The 17,647-nt window shown below is 43.9% G+C and overlaps 1 protein-coding gene across 1 annotated transcript in view; it reads right to left on the reverse strand.

Annotated features, from left to right (window-relative positions):
* ENTREP1 (endosomal transmembrane epsin interactor 1) overlaps positions 1–14,470 on the reverse strand; it is a gene marked incomplete at its 5' end in the record, with an annotated part of 32,478 nt that extends 18,008 nt beyond the window's left edge. Inside the window, 4 exons of the mRNA XM_083883188.1 lie at positions 6,296–6,352; positions 9,044–9,143; positions 13,945–14,086; positions 14,446–14,470. Of these exons, the coding sequence (XP_083739314.1) occupies positions 6,296–6,352; positions 9,044–9,143; positions 13,945–14,086; positions 14,446–14,470 (324 nt within the window). The remainder of the gene's footprint in view (positions 1–6,295; positions 6,353–9,043; positions 9,144–13,944; positions 14,087–14,445) is intronic.
* Positions 14,471–17,647: the final 3,177 nt, after the last annotated feature.

Below are 17,647 nucleotides of genomic sequence, written 5' to 3' on the forward strand. Positions count from 1 at the left end.
TTCTGCTCCATCACTGGTCAGCATTTTTACACAATCACTGAGATTGGAAGGGACCTCTTGAGACCATCTAAACCTAATGTCCCACTCCATCAGGTGTCACAACAAGGGAGCTGGAACCATAAGATCCCTTCCAACCCAGACTGTTCTATGATTTTATGATGTACAGCAAGTTGTTGAATATAATGTCCAGTTAGTTTTGATTATCTCTACAGATAACCTACACCAGTTTCTGACCATCATAACAGTAAAAAAGTTGTCTTCTGTGCTTAGATAGAATTTCCTATTTTCTCATTTCTACTCACAGCCTCTTGTCCCAGAAGTAAGCACTACTGAGAAAGGTCCAGCTCCCTAATCTTTGTTCCCTCCCACCAGCTATTTATAGAGATGCAGGAAATTCCCACTGAGCCTCTTCTTCTCCAGGCTGAACAGCCACAGCTTTCACACCTCTCCAGGTGTGGGAAGGATCACATCCCTTGACCTGTTGGCAAGACTTTGCCTAATCCAGCCCAGAACACCACTAGTCTTTGCCACATGAGCACTTCGCTGTCTCACGGGCAGCTTGCTGTCCACCAGGTTCCCCAGGTTTTCCCCTGCAGAGCTGCTTTCCACCAAGTTATTCCCTCCTGCGTAACAGGGTAATTTTTCTGTGTTTTTACAAGTAAAAACAGTGGTTACACTTAATCCCAGTGACAGAAGATCCTACCCAGAGGAGAGAAGTACCTCTCAATTCAGAACAAAACAGAGAAAGGCAAACATGGTATTTCAAAAACAAAAACAGATGTAACCGGTCTTGACTGCAGTTACAAAAATGGAAACAACTCAAGTTTGGCTCACAGCTTCATCTTCGGAGCATTAAATACACATGGATTGTGAACAGCTGCAGAAAGGAGGATGCAGGACTGATGCCCAAGCAAGCACTTAAATGAAGGAAAAAACAGTTGTTTCACAATCAACAGTTCTTGTATCAGTTTACAGCCTACATATATTTTTATAAACATCCTGTAGAAAAGAGTACGTCCATTTATTAATTGTACATATACACAGCAGCAACAGCAATAATTAAAACTCACAGGACCCTACTAGATTTCTGTCAGTTGTGAGAGCTATTTATTGTACCATATGGAGACCCACAACACAACTGTCAACAAAAGAAAGCCCCACAAGAAAAGACAAATTAATTAATTTAATTGAAAATGGCATATATTCAAATGCAGCACTAAAACACTCCATGCATGAGAGAAAAGCTTTTGCAGCATAAAAATGACTATAAGCTTCTAATGACTTTTCATACTCTCACACTTAAAAGCATGTTTCTATTTGCTTATACAGACTTTAAAACCTTTGCATAATTACTGCTTATTGACTTAATGCTGGAGTCTTGAGTGTGAGCAAAGAGGCTAACACTGAGATATTTTATTTCTAAAATCCAGGGAAAGAAGATACTCTTACAGTAATTCTCACAAGTCAAATGACTGTTTGTTATAAAGCACATGCCTAGGGAGAGCCTGTTTTTCAGGGTTAGGACACGATATGGAGCTTCTGTTCACAGTTCACTGTTACTAGCAGAGCTAAAATTTAAGAACATTGTCAGAATGAAGCCCCTTGATCTATACATAAAATTTTAGTTAAATTCATGAAAATCTGTCAAGGTGCAGATATAATAGTAGAAGTTACCCCAAAGAAATCGTTATTTAAAGTTTTCTGGAATATATTTTTCCTTGGATAAAATTTTTCTATTAAATACAAGGTTTACCACAAATAAATTCTTCAAAAATTTCCAGATTATAAATAAAGGCTGAATTCCATAAACTTTTCTTTTTTCAAAGTAAGATGTGTAAATATTTGTCAAAACCCAAAAATATTAACATGTTTAAATTAAAAGTATTTCAAATAAAATTTTCAAATCTTTATGTGACCACACTGTAAAGCATGCAAAGGATCCAGACTGAATGACTCATGCTGCACGTGCAAGTTTTCTGTCAAACCTCTCTAAACTTTACATGAAAACAATGACATGTATGAACACAAAAGCTGCCACACTAGCAAACACCAGAAGCATGCAGTACTTGATGTAGCCGAAAGCCAGAGTCACATTCAACCAGCCTGCATGTGCTCTGTTGACCTCTTGATCCCATGCATTTTGCAGGTACCAAAGTGCTCCCCAGCACTGGCAGCTGCAGCAGTTAAATTCTGCACAGCACAACAGGCTGGTGTCTTGTTGGACACAGGCACTCCTTTCCCTTTCATTTGATCACAGCTAAGTCTCCCCTTTAGCAGCAGAACCCAAGCACCAAGCAGAAACCAGAGAGAGGCTTAACTTGCAGTCTTTGTTTCAGCTGGTGAAAACAACCCCAAAACCAGAAACAAACACAGTCAGAGAGTCACCTAAAAAGCACTCTACAGGATTGCAACTAATTTATGTGCAAGTGAAAGGAAAGGATGCTTCACTAGCTAAGGGCTTCTGCATTTAGCAAAGCATGTATGCTCCTGGCAACCCCTGGGAGTGCAACATAAACTCAAATTAGTCCAATATGGCATACAAGTAAGGACAGAGGTTTTAACAGTAATCATGACTTGTAAAAGATGTGAGCTGCCCTCAAAACATACACAATCAAACTAACAATGGAGAACTGATGTACTTTCTGAAAAAACTTAGGTTCCTTCAGGTAAAACTAAGATTCAAAGCAGTGTGAAAGGAAGGAGCTTAGGAGCAGAGAGGAAGGATCCAGATTCTATGCATGAAAGGTAACATTGAGCCCAGAACAGTACAGAGTCAATACCCAAGTAACTTGAATGGGTAGGTGGTGGTGGTGAGTCTCCCTTTCCCCATTAATACATTTGGGCAGACCTAAAGAAGAAGAAATGTAAGACCATCAACATCTCCAAGATCACTTTTCCAGTGTTAACTCAGCATTATCTCAAAGAAAAATCAGCTTCAAAGCACAAGCATTACAAGCTGACTTCCAAAACTGATTGACAATCGATATCCAGAACAGAAATTCCTCAAACACCTAAAACTGAGGAAGGATTTCAAAACCCAGACTTCTTGGCAGCTGTACTACTCAAGGTTAGGCATCTCTTGCAAAAATGTCCTTGAAAAGATATGACTGTAGCTTGATTTTGCCTTGCAGTACCCAGTCTCCCAGATATATTATTTATCTAGTATCATCCCACACTGTTAATACGGCTGTAAAACAGTGCAAATGGCAAAACCCAAATATGGCTTTCCATTTTATTTACTAACAGGTCTTATTACAGCCATCCCTCTTTATGGCAGTTTTCTCCCAGTAGTAGATGGTACTAACATCTAACCAATGTGTTTCCCTTCCTTTTTCCCCTCCAAGCAAAAACACAAGTGGCTGAACCACCACCGGCCATCTCCAGCTCCTTTCTCACAGCACTGCAGCCCTGTGCTTTCTGCAAGCATCATCAGCACCAGAACCTTGCTGTCACAGAAATCGCCTACAGTCTGGTTGTTTTTCTCCATGACCAAGGCCTTGGTTTGAAGTGGCAGCCACGACAGCCTGACCCTTCACAAAAACCCAAACACAGATAGTGAGAGACCATCACTGGAAGTGCTTAGGCCGTACATAAGGAGTTAAAAAGGAGGACAGTCACAACTGATAAAAGGATATGTTTTAGTTCTGAACGAGTTTTTTTAAATTTTTGCTTAAGAATGTCATAATTCTAAGTCATGACTGTGTAATGATTCTCACTGCTAAGACATTTAGGAAGCTTGCTTTTACAATGCATGTAATTCATTGTGCATTCTTCCTGACTCCCTAGAGAAAACATTCAACTTGCTAGAGGGTAGACGTAATAGACATTTACCCCAACATAAACAGGCTTACCAAAACTAACAATCAGTCCTTGAAAGACTGTAGTTAGTTTAAAGCATGATTTCCTTACCCTCAAGAAGAGTTTAATGTTTATTTCCTTTTTATTTTTCTACATAGAACAGAATATTTCTATAGGAAGGGACCAACAACAGTCAACTAGTTCAACTACCTGACCACTTGAGGGCTCACCAAAAATCAAAACCCAGTATTAAGTGCATTATCCAAATGTCTCTTAAATACTGACAGCTTGATGCATCAACCACATCTATAGCAGCCTGTTCCAGGGTTTCACTGCTCTTTTAGCAGAAATGCTTCCCAGTGTTAAGGCTGATCTAATCTGGCTATCAAAAATCAAACCTCTATAGAACACACAGACAAAAAAACCCAAAAAAAAAAAAAAAAAAAAAAAAAAGAAGTATCAGTGAATCACATAATAATTGTGGCTATATGAGAGCTGAGAAAGACTCCTGTGTAATCTCCTGCACAAAAGCAGGGTCAGCTGTAAAATCATGGTATGCTGCTCAGAGTTTTCCTCAGTTTCATGTCAAAACTTTCCCATCTGCTGCACAATATCCCAGGGCAATCTCCTTCAGCATGTGACCATCCTAAAGATCATTTGAAATAAAAGAAGGGATCAAGAAGAGTTTGTGCCTTCTATTTAAGTAAAATTAAGAAAGGCAAATAAGGTTTATACAAAGGAGAAGATTAAAGAGTGAAAGAGCAACAACATGCTATAGAAACAGCCCAGAATACAGGCAATGATGACACAGGAGTACTGCATAAGTCTTAGGCAGTTTGAGATGATAGCATGTACATTTATCTTGATGAAAATATGGCCCTTCCAGATTGGGAGTCTGTAACACCAGGCTCCTCAAAACAAAAAATATTTCCACAAAACAAAAAAATTTGCCTGTGTTAACCCATGCCCACTGAGAAATAACAATGGATGTTGGGGGTGCTGGTTGACAACTAGCTGAACATAAGCCAGCAGTGTGCTCAGGTGGCCAAACAGGCCAGTGGCCTCCTGGCCTGTGTCAAGAACAGTGTGGCCAGCAGGACAAGGGCAGTGATCGTGCCCCTGTACTGGGCCCTGGGGAAGCCTCACCTCAGTCTGCGCTCAGTTCTGGGTCCCTCACCTTAAAAGGGACATTGAGGGGCTGGAGCCTGTCCAGCAAAGGGCAACGAGGCTCCTGAAAGGACTAAAGAACATCTCTCATGAGGCACAGCTGAGGGAGCTGAGGTTGTTTGGTCTCAAGAAGAGGAGGCTCAAGGGGGGGCTCATTGCTTTTTACAACTCCCTGAAAGGAGGTTGTGGTGATTCAGGGGCCTGTATCTGCTATAGTGCCTGCAGTGAGAGGACAAGAGGAAATGGCCTTAAACTGAGACAAGGGAGAGTCAGATTAGATACCAGAAAAAGCTTTTTTGCTGTTCGATTAGACATGCATTGGAATAGGATGCAACAGGGAGGTGGTGGAGTCACCATCCCTGGAGGTGCTCAAGAGGCATCTTGAACACCTTCTGGCATTGGATGATGTGGTTTAGGTGTTTGGGGCGGTGCTGGGTTGACAGCTGGACTTGATGATCTCAAATCTCTCTTCCAACCCTGGTGAATCTACAATTCTGTGATTCTATCCACTCATCTAAGCTCACACATCTAATCCTTGGTACTTCTCACTGATACCCATTTGGATCCCAAAGGAGTGCTGCAGAAAAATAAAACAACTGCCTTGGCCCAAAAGAAGTCTTTGGAAGTGACAGTAAGGCAAAAAATTACAAACAAACAAACAAACAAAACCAAAATCAACCAACCAAATGAAAAAAAACTCTCTAAACCCACACACAAACAAAAGCAACTTCAAAACTTTTTTTCAAATCCAAACTCTGGGACACTAAGAGCAACACAGCCCAAGATTTCACTTACATGTGGACACACCTTGCACATCAATCTACTTCTCTCACAGCAATGCAATGTCAACTGTACACGAAACTAGCACTGGATCCTGCTGTTAAGGTGTTAAATTGGCTCTCAAAACCATTGTCAAAAACTGTAACACTATACCTAAGCTAAGATATAAAACCATCTCCTTCCTTTCAGTTTAAGATGCACTGCCTCAGAGAACTAAATTACTTACTCTAACCCAGCATTTTCTTATACATACAAAAACATAAAATGTGCACTTTAACATTAACATTAACAATTACTTGTTACAATAACTAACATTAACAATTCTTCCAGACTCCACTCTTGCCCTCACTGGGGACTTCATCTATGCAGGAAAGAACATAGCCTTTCATGGTCTTTGGCTTCTCTTTAAATAATTATGATTCTATAACTCGAAAAGAAATACTTGACATTATTTTTTAAAAGGAGAAAGGGGTGATTATTTTTTTTCCAATGACTATTAAATTAGGATCATTTTTTTATAATTTCCTTACAAACTTTAATCCATACTTACCAAAAGGAGCATCGGCCTCTTCCATGCTGTTAACCCTAAAATTCCACATAAGATTGCCTACAACATCAAAAAACACAGCATCACCAAGAAGCAAAGAACTGTTCACAAAATGCCATTTACACCGTTTTTATTACTGTGCTTTGGACCACTACAGAAATGCTAGGAAGATACAAAGATCCAGTAAAGCAGAGAATACCCATCAGCAGAGAATGCTTATCAGGTTCTTTGCTGACTTCTGACCATTTCGGTGAGCTAAAACCCAGGGCATGAACCCTACTAAAGTCAATAAAGAGCACAGCACTAGCTCCCTGAAACATTCTGCTACTTAATCAGATGTATGCTATTATCAGCATGAGGAAAGAAGTCAAAATAAAAGCACATCCTTCTCTAACAGCAGTTGTTAGACCAAACTTGCTGAATCACAGAACTGAACCCTATGATTCTTTCTTTACCTTACAGGGCTAAACAATTAAGAAATTATAAAGAATAGCTGTAGAACTTTAACAAACAGTTTCTAAAATACTGTCTCACAGAAGAATGGGAACCCTATAAAGAAAAACAAATACATTTCTTAGCATGCCCCATAAAGATATACTTTTAATTCACTGGACTTTGGGACTAAGCCAGTGGACACCAAGCTCCTAAACCTAAAAAGAAACAGGAAGACTGGAACAAGCAGGAAATAATCGACTAGTATTTTTAATAAATCCTTTCTGTAACTTCATTCACTTGACATGATCAATCTATTCTGGCGTAACACGCATATATGACTTGGCCAAACACCTACTGCCATCATCACTGGTGTTGCAAAACCACATACATAACTCTGCAGTTTCAGAACAAGCATTTTTTTAATTCTCTGAACGCAAGATGGACACATGATTTTATAACAAAGCACATCAATACTGATGTAAATTGTTTTTTCTTCCCTTAAGGGCAACACATTTATTTCATTGCATCTGTTAAAGATAAGAAAAGAAAGTCTTTCTCAATATTTTCCTGACATGCCCCTCACAAATCAGCATGTCACATCCATAATGAAAAGAAAACCAAACCAAAAAGCACCCAACCAGACCCATCAGTCAGCTTTTAATGGCATCTGCTTTTCCAGATTGCTCCTGGGCTAAAAGTTTCACTTATATTTTTACACACAAATGGTATTTTGGTAACTTTTCTCAGTGTACTATTGTTTCAGAAATATAATTTTAAAATAGCACAAACAAAACCAATACTCTTCTTGATTATTAAAAACACTGAATACTTCTATCTATCTTATATGTGCAACTTTAAATTAAAAGCATGAGCATGTTTTTGTGTGCAGAATTCAAAGAAAATCCATTGGTTACATATATTTAAACTTCTTTTAACCTAGAGTAAGAAAAAAAAAAAAAGATAAAAGATCACAAGAGAGATACCCAACATAGACATTTGGATGGTCTGGATGGTCATGCCTCAAGGACTGTGTACTTTTAGGGATGAACACTACATGATACAGATGAACAGGAACCACTTGATCCCCAAACTACTGCACTGAGCACATTTCCACAAGTGGTGAACAACACTGGCAAATTAATTGAAATGTTTAAAGCGAGCTGATACTGTTCACAGAGGCAGCAGGAGCTGGATGTTCCACCCCAGTAGAGGACTTGCTGATTGCTGGAGGGCCCACAAACTGGGACTAATCAATGCAACTCTCCTACACTTACTAACTTCTGCTTGCTACTGCAATACAAACTCTCATAGATATTCCGTACTTATAAAGCTGAGATTTCAGGCAGGATCCACCAGGAGACAGAATAACTTCTCTCAGTACTCCTTACAGAACTGTCCTAAGTCCATCATTCTTTCCCCATGAACCCTGCAGATTTATCTGTTATTATGCCCACGAGCAAAGGCACAGAGCACAAACGTGCAACATCTATATCTGCAACGACTTTGGAAAATCCTCTGTCTTACAGCGCAAAACAACCGAATATCTTTTTTTCTCCAAAAAATGCCTTTGAAAAATAGGAAATAACCCCCCTATTTGTTTCTCTCGACGTTTGTTACCAGTTGAGGTCCTGCAAAGAGCCGTCACCCCGTTTCCCGGCTCCCAAGGGACGGTGGAGGAGCGGGATCCCGCTTTTCCCGGGACGGGCAATCCCGCAGGTGACCCCCATGGCGTGTCCCGTCACCTACCGAGCAGCCGGCCCAGGGGGGACACGCGTTCTGCACCTGCGGGGCTCCGCTCAGCGCCGGCGCCGCCAGGCTCAGCGCCACCAGCGCGCACCCCAGCCCGCCCTGCAGCAGCGCCAGCCCCGGCAGCGGGCCCGGGGACACCGGGGGGCACGGGCAGAGCCCCGGGGCCGTGCCGGACAGAGAGCCCTCCGCCGGCAGGGGCAGCGGGACCAGTCCCCGGAGAGGGCAGCGGGGCCCCGGCAGCACCATCGGCGCCGCACGGGAGGGGCCGGCGGCGGCTCTCGACGGGCGACCGCTGCGGATCACAGCCCCTCCGGCACCCGGTGACAGCCCCTCCCGTGCCTCGGTGACAGTCCCCCCGCCCCCCCGGTGACAGGCCCGGTGACAGCCCCCCGGCGCCGACTCCCTGCGCGCTGCACTCCGCTCCCCCGTGCCGGCCCCGCTCCCCGCGGGCAGCTCCGCGCTCTCAGCGCCGGGCGGTGCCGGGGTCCCCTCCCAGCCCCAGCCCCAGCCGGGCCCGCAGAGAGGTGCTTTGGCGGAGCTCGGGAGCCGGCCCCGGCTCTCCCGGACCCTGAGCCATTCTTCCCGTCCCGGGTCTCCCCGCTGGTGCTGCTGCAGCCGTTTTGCGATAGTTTTAGTGGGGTTTACTCCTCCTTTTGTTCCTGTGCTCCTTCACTTGCCATTCTCCTTTGCCCTTTTATGCCTGGTCACTGTTGCTACCGGGCATTATGCGTTAAGTTTTAAAATAACTCTGCTGGAGGAGGGTGCGGGACGTCACAGGATTGCATTTCGCATTTTTGGCGCCCGGCCCGACGAGGGGACGAGGTCTGGCAGAGAGCAGGACGTGTATCTTGTATGTGCATGAGCATGCCTGGGTGCTTGTCATGTTGTGTGAGACAAGAGCAGAGGAGCTTTCACCCGGCTTTCATGTCTGTCCTCTCCCGCACCAAACCCCCTCCCCAATTCACTCTCACCCAGTGTTCTTATTCTTCCTCCTTGTTTTCCCTTCAAAATCTCGCCGTGACCGTGGTCTGTCCTTGCCCACTTGATGCACTCCAGAGAAGGAGGATGTGGAAATTATTTCAGCTGTGTTCTGCTCTCCAGCTCAGCCAAAACAATTTTACACCTGCTTGGCTTGTCTAGACATGGCTTCAAGAAATATGAAAAATACAGTTTTTGGTACTTAAGGGAAATAAGGCATGTTAAAATGGGTCCTTGGCTCAGATAACAGCTGTTGCTCCTCTTCAGAGAAAGGCGCAGAAGTCTCTTTTGGAGTTGCACCCTTATTGCATCTTTTCATTTGTTTGTTTGTTTATTTATTTTAACCAAAATATTCAGGATTTAGACCACTCCTTACCAACAACAACAAAAAAATCCCAGAATATCCTGAGCCGGAAGGGACCCACACGGATCATTGAGTCCAGCTTCTGACCTTGCACAGGGCACCCCAATGAAATGAACAGGGCAAGGAGACCAGCTCCTTTTTAATGCCTTTACTAAGATCAGCTCTAGATGGGGGCTCGAGGGGTCACACTCGCTGCCGCTGCTCCCGATGGGATGGATGACACGACACAGGGGAGGAGGTGTTCAGCTTTGTTCAGCTTTGCCACAGGGCAGAGCTGGGGCTTCCTCCTCACAGCAGCCCCTGGAAGACCCTGTTGGGCTCCTGCTCTAGGGATGTCTGTCTGGTCGAGTGCTGCAAAGTTATGGTGACAAGATGGAACTCAGCTTTGGTTGGTTGGGGGTCCTCTATGGTTCTGCTGACTCAGAGTGGGTATTCTTAGTCCTTGATTTTGGGTTGGATTGTTGTTTTTAGGGGTTTTATGTCTGAATAGTGTCCCATGAGCCCTTGAGGCCTCCTCAATTTGCCTGTCAGGTGGTGTCATCAGTTGCCATGCAGTTGATATCCAGGGAGTAGGAGGAGGAGATGGGAGAAATACAACTTCAAAGGGGTCTGAGATAAGTATCACTTAACAGACAAAACATTTAGGAAAAGCATTTGCAATAGGTCTGAGATAACAGTATCTAACAGAGAAAGCCTTACAAACAGGTAATTGTAAATAGTATCTAACAAAAAAGACACTTTACAGTATTAACGCTCAACTGAATTCAGGAACTTTGTATTTTATTTCTTACACCCAAGAGTCACACCATGTGCTTGAACATACTGTCCACATGCTCCTTGAACTCTGTCAGGCTTGGTGCTGTGACTACTTCCCTGGGGAGCCTGTTCCAGTGCCCACACTCTTTGTATGAAGAATATTTTCCTGATATATAACCTAAACCTCCCCTAACATAACTTCAGGCCATTCCCTTGGGCCCTGTCACTGGTCACGACAGAGAAGAGGTACGTGTCTGCCCTTCCTCTTCCCCTTACAAGGAAATTGTAGACTGTGATGAGATCTCCCCTCAGACTCCTTTTCTCCAGGCTGAACAAACCAAGTGACTTCAGCTACACTTCATAAGGCTTCTCCTTAAGGCCCTTCACCAGCCTCATGGCCCTCCTTGGACACCTGTGGAGTGCCTCTGCCCCAAGAGGTCGAGATCACTGACTCACAGAATTTCTAGTTTAGAGGAGACTTTCAAGATCATCGAGTCCAACCATGCCCTAACACCTCAACTAGATCATGGCACCAAGTGCCACATCCAGACATCCTTTTTTTTAAAACACATCCAGGGATGGTGACTCCACCACCTCCCTGGGCAGACCATTCCAGTGCTTCATCACTCTTTCAGTAAAAAACTTTTTCCTAATATCCAGCTGTCCTGGGTTGCAGTGTAGGATGTACACAAAGTATTTATTCTATCACCATCTTCATGAACTGTTAAACAAGTGGGGCAGTGCTGTACTGTTCCCAAGCCCTTGCCTTTGGGCTGTCTCCTGCTCATGGCCCATCAACACCTTGCCCATGAGTCAGAGGCAACTCCCTCCAGGAGTTATCTCTGTTTAATGGGCCATCAAGGACCCACTTCACAACTCATCATCCCACTGTGAGATGCTCTGCCCAGGGGGAGGAGCCAAGCATTCTCACCTGGATATCATCTGGGGTTTGGGACAGCACAGGCAGCCCTTATCCACTGGATTCCCAGAGGACCAGAGCTACCAGACCTTTCTACAGGATCACTGCTTCAGGAAGAGCACCTCATCTGGACTGCTTCCACCATCCTGCTCAGGTTGTATTCTGACTCTGTCAGTGGTCCTTTGTGTTATTGCATTTATTTTATTTTATTTTATTTTATTTCTTTTCCTTTCTTCTTATTAAATTGTATTTCTGACTTGGAGCCTCTCACTCGTTTTGCTTTCAAACCACAACACCAACCTCTATTTCCCTTGGTGCAGCCTAAGACTGTGTCCTCTCGTTCTGTCAGTTGCTGCCTGGAGAAAGAGACCAACCCCCATGTGGCTACAGCCACCTTTCAGGAAGTTGTAGAGAGTGATAAGGTCACCTCTGAGTCTCCTTTTTTTTCCAGGCTAAACAATCCCAGCTCCCTCAGCCATTCCTCACAGGATTTGTGTTCCAAGCCCCTCACCAGTCTGTTATTGTCCACTCAATCAGGAAGAAGAGGTGGACAACTTATTCTATGAGCAGCTAGATAATGTTTCTGGATCATCAGCCCTTGTTCTTGTAGGTGACTTCAACCTGCCAGACATCTGCTGGGAACTTAATACAACAGAAAAAGGCAGTCCAGGAAATTTTTAGAGTGTATGGAGGACAACTTGTCGCAGCTGGTGGGTGAACCACTAATAACTGAGGCAAAGAAATCATTAAGCACTTCTGCCTTCTCCTCATCGGCAGTTACTAAGTTCCCTCCCTTATTCAATAAAGAACAAAGGTTGGTCTTACCCTTCCTTTCACCATTAATAGATTTGTAAAAACATTTTTTATTATCCTTCACAGAAGTAGCCATTTTAAGTTCAAAATGAGCTTTGGCCTCCCTAATTTTTTTCCTACATGCTCTAACAGCCCCCTTAAATACTTCCTGAGAGACCTGACTGTCCTTCCAAAGATGATACATCTTATTCCTAATGATACATTTGATTCCTAATGATACATTTTATTCCTAAGTTCCTCTAAAATCTCCTTGCCCATCCATCCAGGCTGGGCGTTTGCCTCGTTGACTCATCTTTCAGCACACAGGGACAGTCTGTTCCTGTGCCCTCAAGATCTCTGTTTTGAGGCACACCTATCTTTCCTGAACTCCTCTGTTTTTAAGGGCTGCTTCCCAAGGAAATCTCTGAATAAGTCTCCTAAATAGGCCAAAGACCGCCCCCTGGAAGTCCAATGCAAGAGTCTTACTGGTGCTCCTCCTGATTTCACCAAATGTTGAGAACTCTTTAATTTCATGATCACTGTGCCCCAGTCAGCCTCCAACCACCACATCTCCCACCAGCCCATCTCTATTTGCAAACAACAGATCTAACACCTGGTTCCAGCAAAGCAGGTAGTGTAAAAGTTGCCCCATGATCAAATCCAAAATTTTGCTGATGACATCAGCCCTTAAGCCACTTGTTAATTATGCGATTTCTCCTATTTCTTTCATCATTTTTCTCCACCACCAGAGGGACTGAGCAGAGCACTACCTGTGCCTCTGTCCTATCAACCTCTTGACCCAGTGCCCTAAAGTCCCTTTTAATCGCCTTGACACTCCTCCTTTTGATCACATCACTGCCAGCCTGGAGTATCAGCAGTGGGTAATAATCAGCGGGCTGAATCAGCCCAGAAAGTCTTTCAGTGATATTCCATACCCAGGCCCTAGGGAGGCAGCAGACTTCCCCATGGGATGGGTCCAGTTGACATTTGGGGCCCTCTGTTCCCCTCAGAAGGGAGTCACCTACTATGATTACCCTTCTTTTCTTTTTGATGTTAGAGGTGGTGATCCATCTTACAGGTGAATTGTAATTGAGAGGCTCACTGGGCAGATAATTTTCTTCTAAATTGTCTGTGAGGTGTGCCCCTGCAAGCCCAAGAGAAAAGCACTGCACACCCAAGTTACAAATAAGGTATCAACCTAGAATGTTCTCCTCCTCTTTTGTTATCACTGATTAAAGTTAGAATGCAATATCCCTGCCTCAGTTATTCCTATTGGTTACCTTACTTCAGCTCACCCCTTTGCAGTCCTTGCTCCTCTCGCTATTGGACCCTGACCCTAAACTCTGCCCTTGCTCTACCCTATAAAACCTAGCACCCTACCTTTGTTCTTGTCCCTGGTCAGCATTGGAGTTATGTTCTAATAAAAAATACTCGGATTTCCAAATAAGAACCTGTCTCATCTTTAGCTACATTGATCATCAGTGGCTGTCTGAGACACCAAGGCCCCGGGGGAGTTGTTGCACCCCCACAAAGTGGATTACAACAGACACCTTTTAGCAGTTTAACATATTTTTGTGGTGCACAGAATTGTCTCAAGCCAAGGCCTCCCCAGAACAGGGCAGGACAATCCCCTCCCTTGCCCGGCTGGCAATGCTGCACCTGATGCCTCCCAGGTGGCCCTCTTGGCTGCCAGGGCACTGCTGGTTCATGTTGAACTCACCATTCACCAGGATGCCTAGGTCCCTTTCTGTGGTGCTGCTTTCCAGCTTCTTGTTCAGGTGGGAAAAAATTATACTTATGCCTGAAGATATATACGTATATATGTAAGAAAAAAACAGAGCCGTAAGAAATAAGCTGATTTGTCTTAATGGGGAAAAGTATATTGCTGTTTATACAGTTGCTCAAGTGAACCACTGGAATTTCCAGCCAGTGAAAGTAGCATGTTTTCCATTCTTTCTTTTCTACTAAGTGAAATTATTTAAGATTTATACTGACTTGCTCTCCTTTATCACTCTCTACATAGTTCATGACATAACTCTTTAATGTTATTCTTTACTCTGGTTCAATCTGGCTTGTTTTAAAATATTTTCTCCAACAGAGGGAAGCAATACTTATAATACAGCAAATAACTGTAATTCTATGTACTTCGACTAGACTTACTTGTCAGCTGGTCTGTTTGTGTCATCATCACTAAGACATTGATGTATGGCTGGTAAAAATCAACTTCTGTACTTTTAATAGTGAGAGTCTGTAGCAGTGATATTTATTTCTCCTTAAACATACAGAATTGTACATGTTCAAATTCAGTGAAGTTATGTTCATACTATCCAAAAATTTGGAATTTTATTAAGTAAAAAGTATTATCAGAAGAAATCTTACACTGTGAGAGAATTCTTCATAATATGTTTTTGGATTGTTTTCTCTAAACACTGCATCTGAGCAGGAATTTGTCCACTCTATTCTTATACATATAATGCTGACCTCTCTAAAGTCATAGTGGTCCCCACAGTTACTCCTTTCTTGTTTACTCAAAGCACTGGCTGTAAGACCCCGGGAAGACTTTTAGCCAGCTCTGGCAGGGGTGATGACAGTTTGCATTCCTCTAGCAAGGAGGAATTGCATGCTCCTTTCCTGTTGGTATCAAGGTGTTATATTGCCTCTGAGCACCCAAAACACACTTCCATTCAGTAGGGATAATGTAATATTTATCTGGAGCTTCTACTTATGCTTTTAAATAGAATCTGAAAATAAAATACAAGAAAAAGTAATTGAATATCAGTTAAGTTCTACTTTCACTAAAGATCCCATTTTTTTAGGATACTTAAGTACTTGGTTGGAACACCATCTTTTGAATGCCACAGATACCAAGTGTCTTTGAAAATATGTCCTTTGGGGTCACATTAATGCTTCTGAACAAACCACATGTCCAGAGCTGAGAAGTAGGCAGCAGATAGGCACTGTTTTTTTATGCACTGCAGTTCACCCTTCTGCAATTGTTTACCCGTCTCCACTGACCACCCATAAAATGAACCTTCCTGCTTGGAAGTTTCTCCATTGTGTGGACTGTCTGCTGAAACAGCTGGGTTTAGCACTAGCTCTTTCATGATCTAGCCTAATTGCCTTGAAAAGTTACTTATTTCCATCACTCTACCATGAATTGGAAACACCTCTTTACAAACACCCTTACTTGATGTCAAGCTTACTGCCTCATCTGTGTTTCTTTTTAAGCTATCTGCATTGATAGAGGAAAATCAATGGGGTTTTTCCCCTGCTTTCCTAGATGATTTTCACGTAAGCCCCTGGAGTTTCTGAGAAATCTGACCCATTCTGTAGAGCTGTCAGTATTCCAATATCTGAGATTCCAATATCTGAGTATTCTAGTTCCTTACTGTGTGCATTAAGTAGATTAGAAGCATCATTTTTGTTTTGGAGACAATTGTAAATTGACATGCTAGATATGTCTGCCTTAGTTGTATGTGCTTCTGTTAGTGCTTCTATACCCTTCCTGGAAAAGATTTTTTTTTTAGAAAACGGGGGATAAAGTACTGGAATCATCTGCCCAGGGATATGGTGGAGTCACCATCCCTGGATGTGTTTAAAAAAAGATTAGATGTGGCACTCAGTGCCACAATTTAGTTGAGGTGTTGGGGCTGGGTTGGACTTGATGATCTTAAAGGTGTCCCCCAACCTTGTGATTCTGTGATTCTGTGATTCTGATCACAGCTTTCTTCTTCTGTGTCTGTAATTTACCTAGCAAAAAAAAAAAATAATAATTTTTCTTTTTTCTCTTTTTCTCTTTTAAAAGTTTCTCTCTTTCCTACATGAAAAAACTTTATACCAAGAAGGTCATTGGACATTTTCTGATGATCAGTCAGGGGCTCAAGTGAGGAGAGTCTTCAATGAAGAACATTCCTTCATGAAAAGTGCAGCTCTTCAAGGAGCCTCATAACCACCATTCTCTTTTGCCAGAGCAAATCTTCTTTGAGAGCATTCTGTGACCAGCCACAGAGCTCTGGTTATCCCTACAGAGTGGTGTTTGGATGCAGAAAAGTTGTGCTCTGAAACTCCCTGGCCTGTTTTCCCAGAAACCTTTCTGACCAGGTCACTGCAGGGCCCCTTCTGTCCCCTCAGCTGCTGATGTGATGCAGGGAGCAGCATGGTCATGCAATCTGGGCACAGGCACAAGCCACTTTGATTTTGCACATTCTCCTTTGCAAATGCAGTACTCCTTTTCCAGGCCTTTTTGGAAACACATCCATTGCTGTGGCTGCAATAGGAATTCCTGTGGGAGGAGGCACTCCCAATAACATCCTAGCTCTTCAGAGCCCTTGGCTGATGAGGGTTTGCAGGATCAGGAAAAGATAGTAAAAGAAGTGAGAGAAAGCGGCACCCAGAGACTTTATCAGGGATACAGCAATTTATTTCTTTGTCCTTTAATAAAGATTTATTGCAGCCCTGCTACTACTGCTGATCAGGTGGCCTCTTGAGGGGCTGGGGAGAGTCCAGATGGCTGGCAGCCCTCCTCCTTGTGGAGCGCTGAGGCCTCCTGGCCAAGGGATCCCTACCCTGGCCGGGAGTGGAGGACCTTCGGCTGTTGCCTTGGGCAGAGGGAAATGCCACTTCTGCTGGCTCCAGCTCCTCCTGCTCTGCAGGGGTGGGAGCAGATGGGTGGAGGGTGTGGAGGACAGCCTCTGACGTGCTGGGTTGGTGCTCCTCACGGGACCCTGCAGGGCTGCTGGCAGGGGCTGCCTGTGGGGCAAGATTATCCTCCTGAGGGCTGGTGGAGATGGCCACAGTACTGTTGTCCTCCTCCCTGGTAGATTCTTCTGCCACTGCCTCCTCCCCCAGATCCTCTTGCTCTGTAGGGGTGGGAGCAGATGGGTGGGAGGCGTGGAGGATGGGCTCTGACGTGCTGGGTTGGTGCTCCTCACTTGAGTCTGCAGGGCTGTTGGCAGGGGTTGGGTGGGAAGCAGTAGAATCCGTCTGAAAGCTGGAGATGGACACAGGATTGTTCTCTGAGAGAGCACGGGAGTGTAGCAGCCTTTGGGCCTCCTGTGTGCAGTTATTCACAATGATGCTGATGATGCCATGGATTAGAGGTTCTGTATGTTCCTCAAGAAAGTCCTGCAGCACGTGGATCAAGACATTCCTAGCTGGACCACAGATGGACACAGCATGCAGGATGATGCTCTGTGCAATCCTTGCCATCCACCACCTAGTCCCATACTTTGCCTCCAGCTCCTGACGCAGCCAAGGAACCACAGGGTCAAGGAGATGCTCTTCTCTCTGGAAAAGTTCTGCCCACACTCTAGGTGGGAGGCCACCCACGGGCTGTGTTCCTATGCCCCCATGGTCTGCTGTG

The sequence above is a fragment of the Zosterops lateralis genome, assembly GCF_965231275.1.
Source record: "Zosterops lateralis genome assembly, chromosome: Z".
Lineage (NCBI taxonomy): Eukaryota > Metazoa > Chordata > Aves > Passeriformes > Zosteropidae > Zosterops > Zosterops lateralis.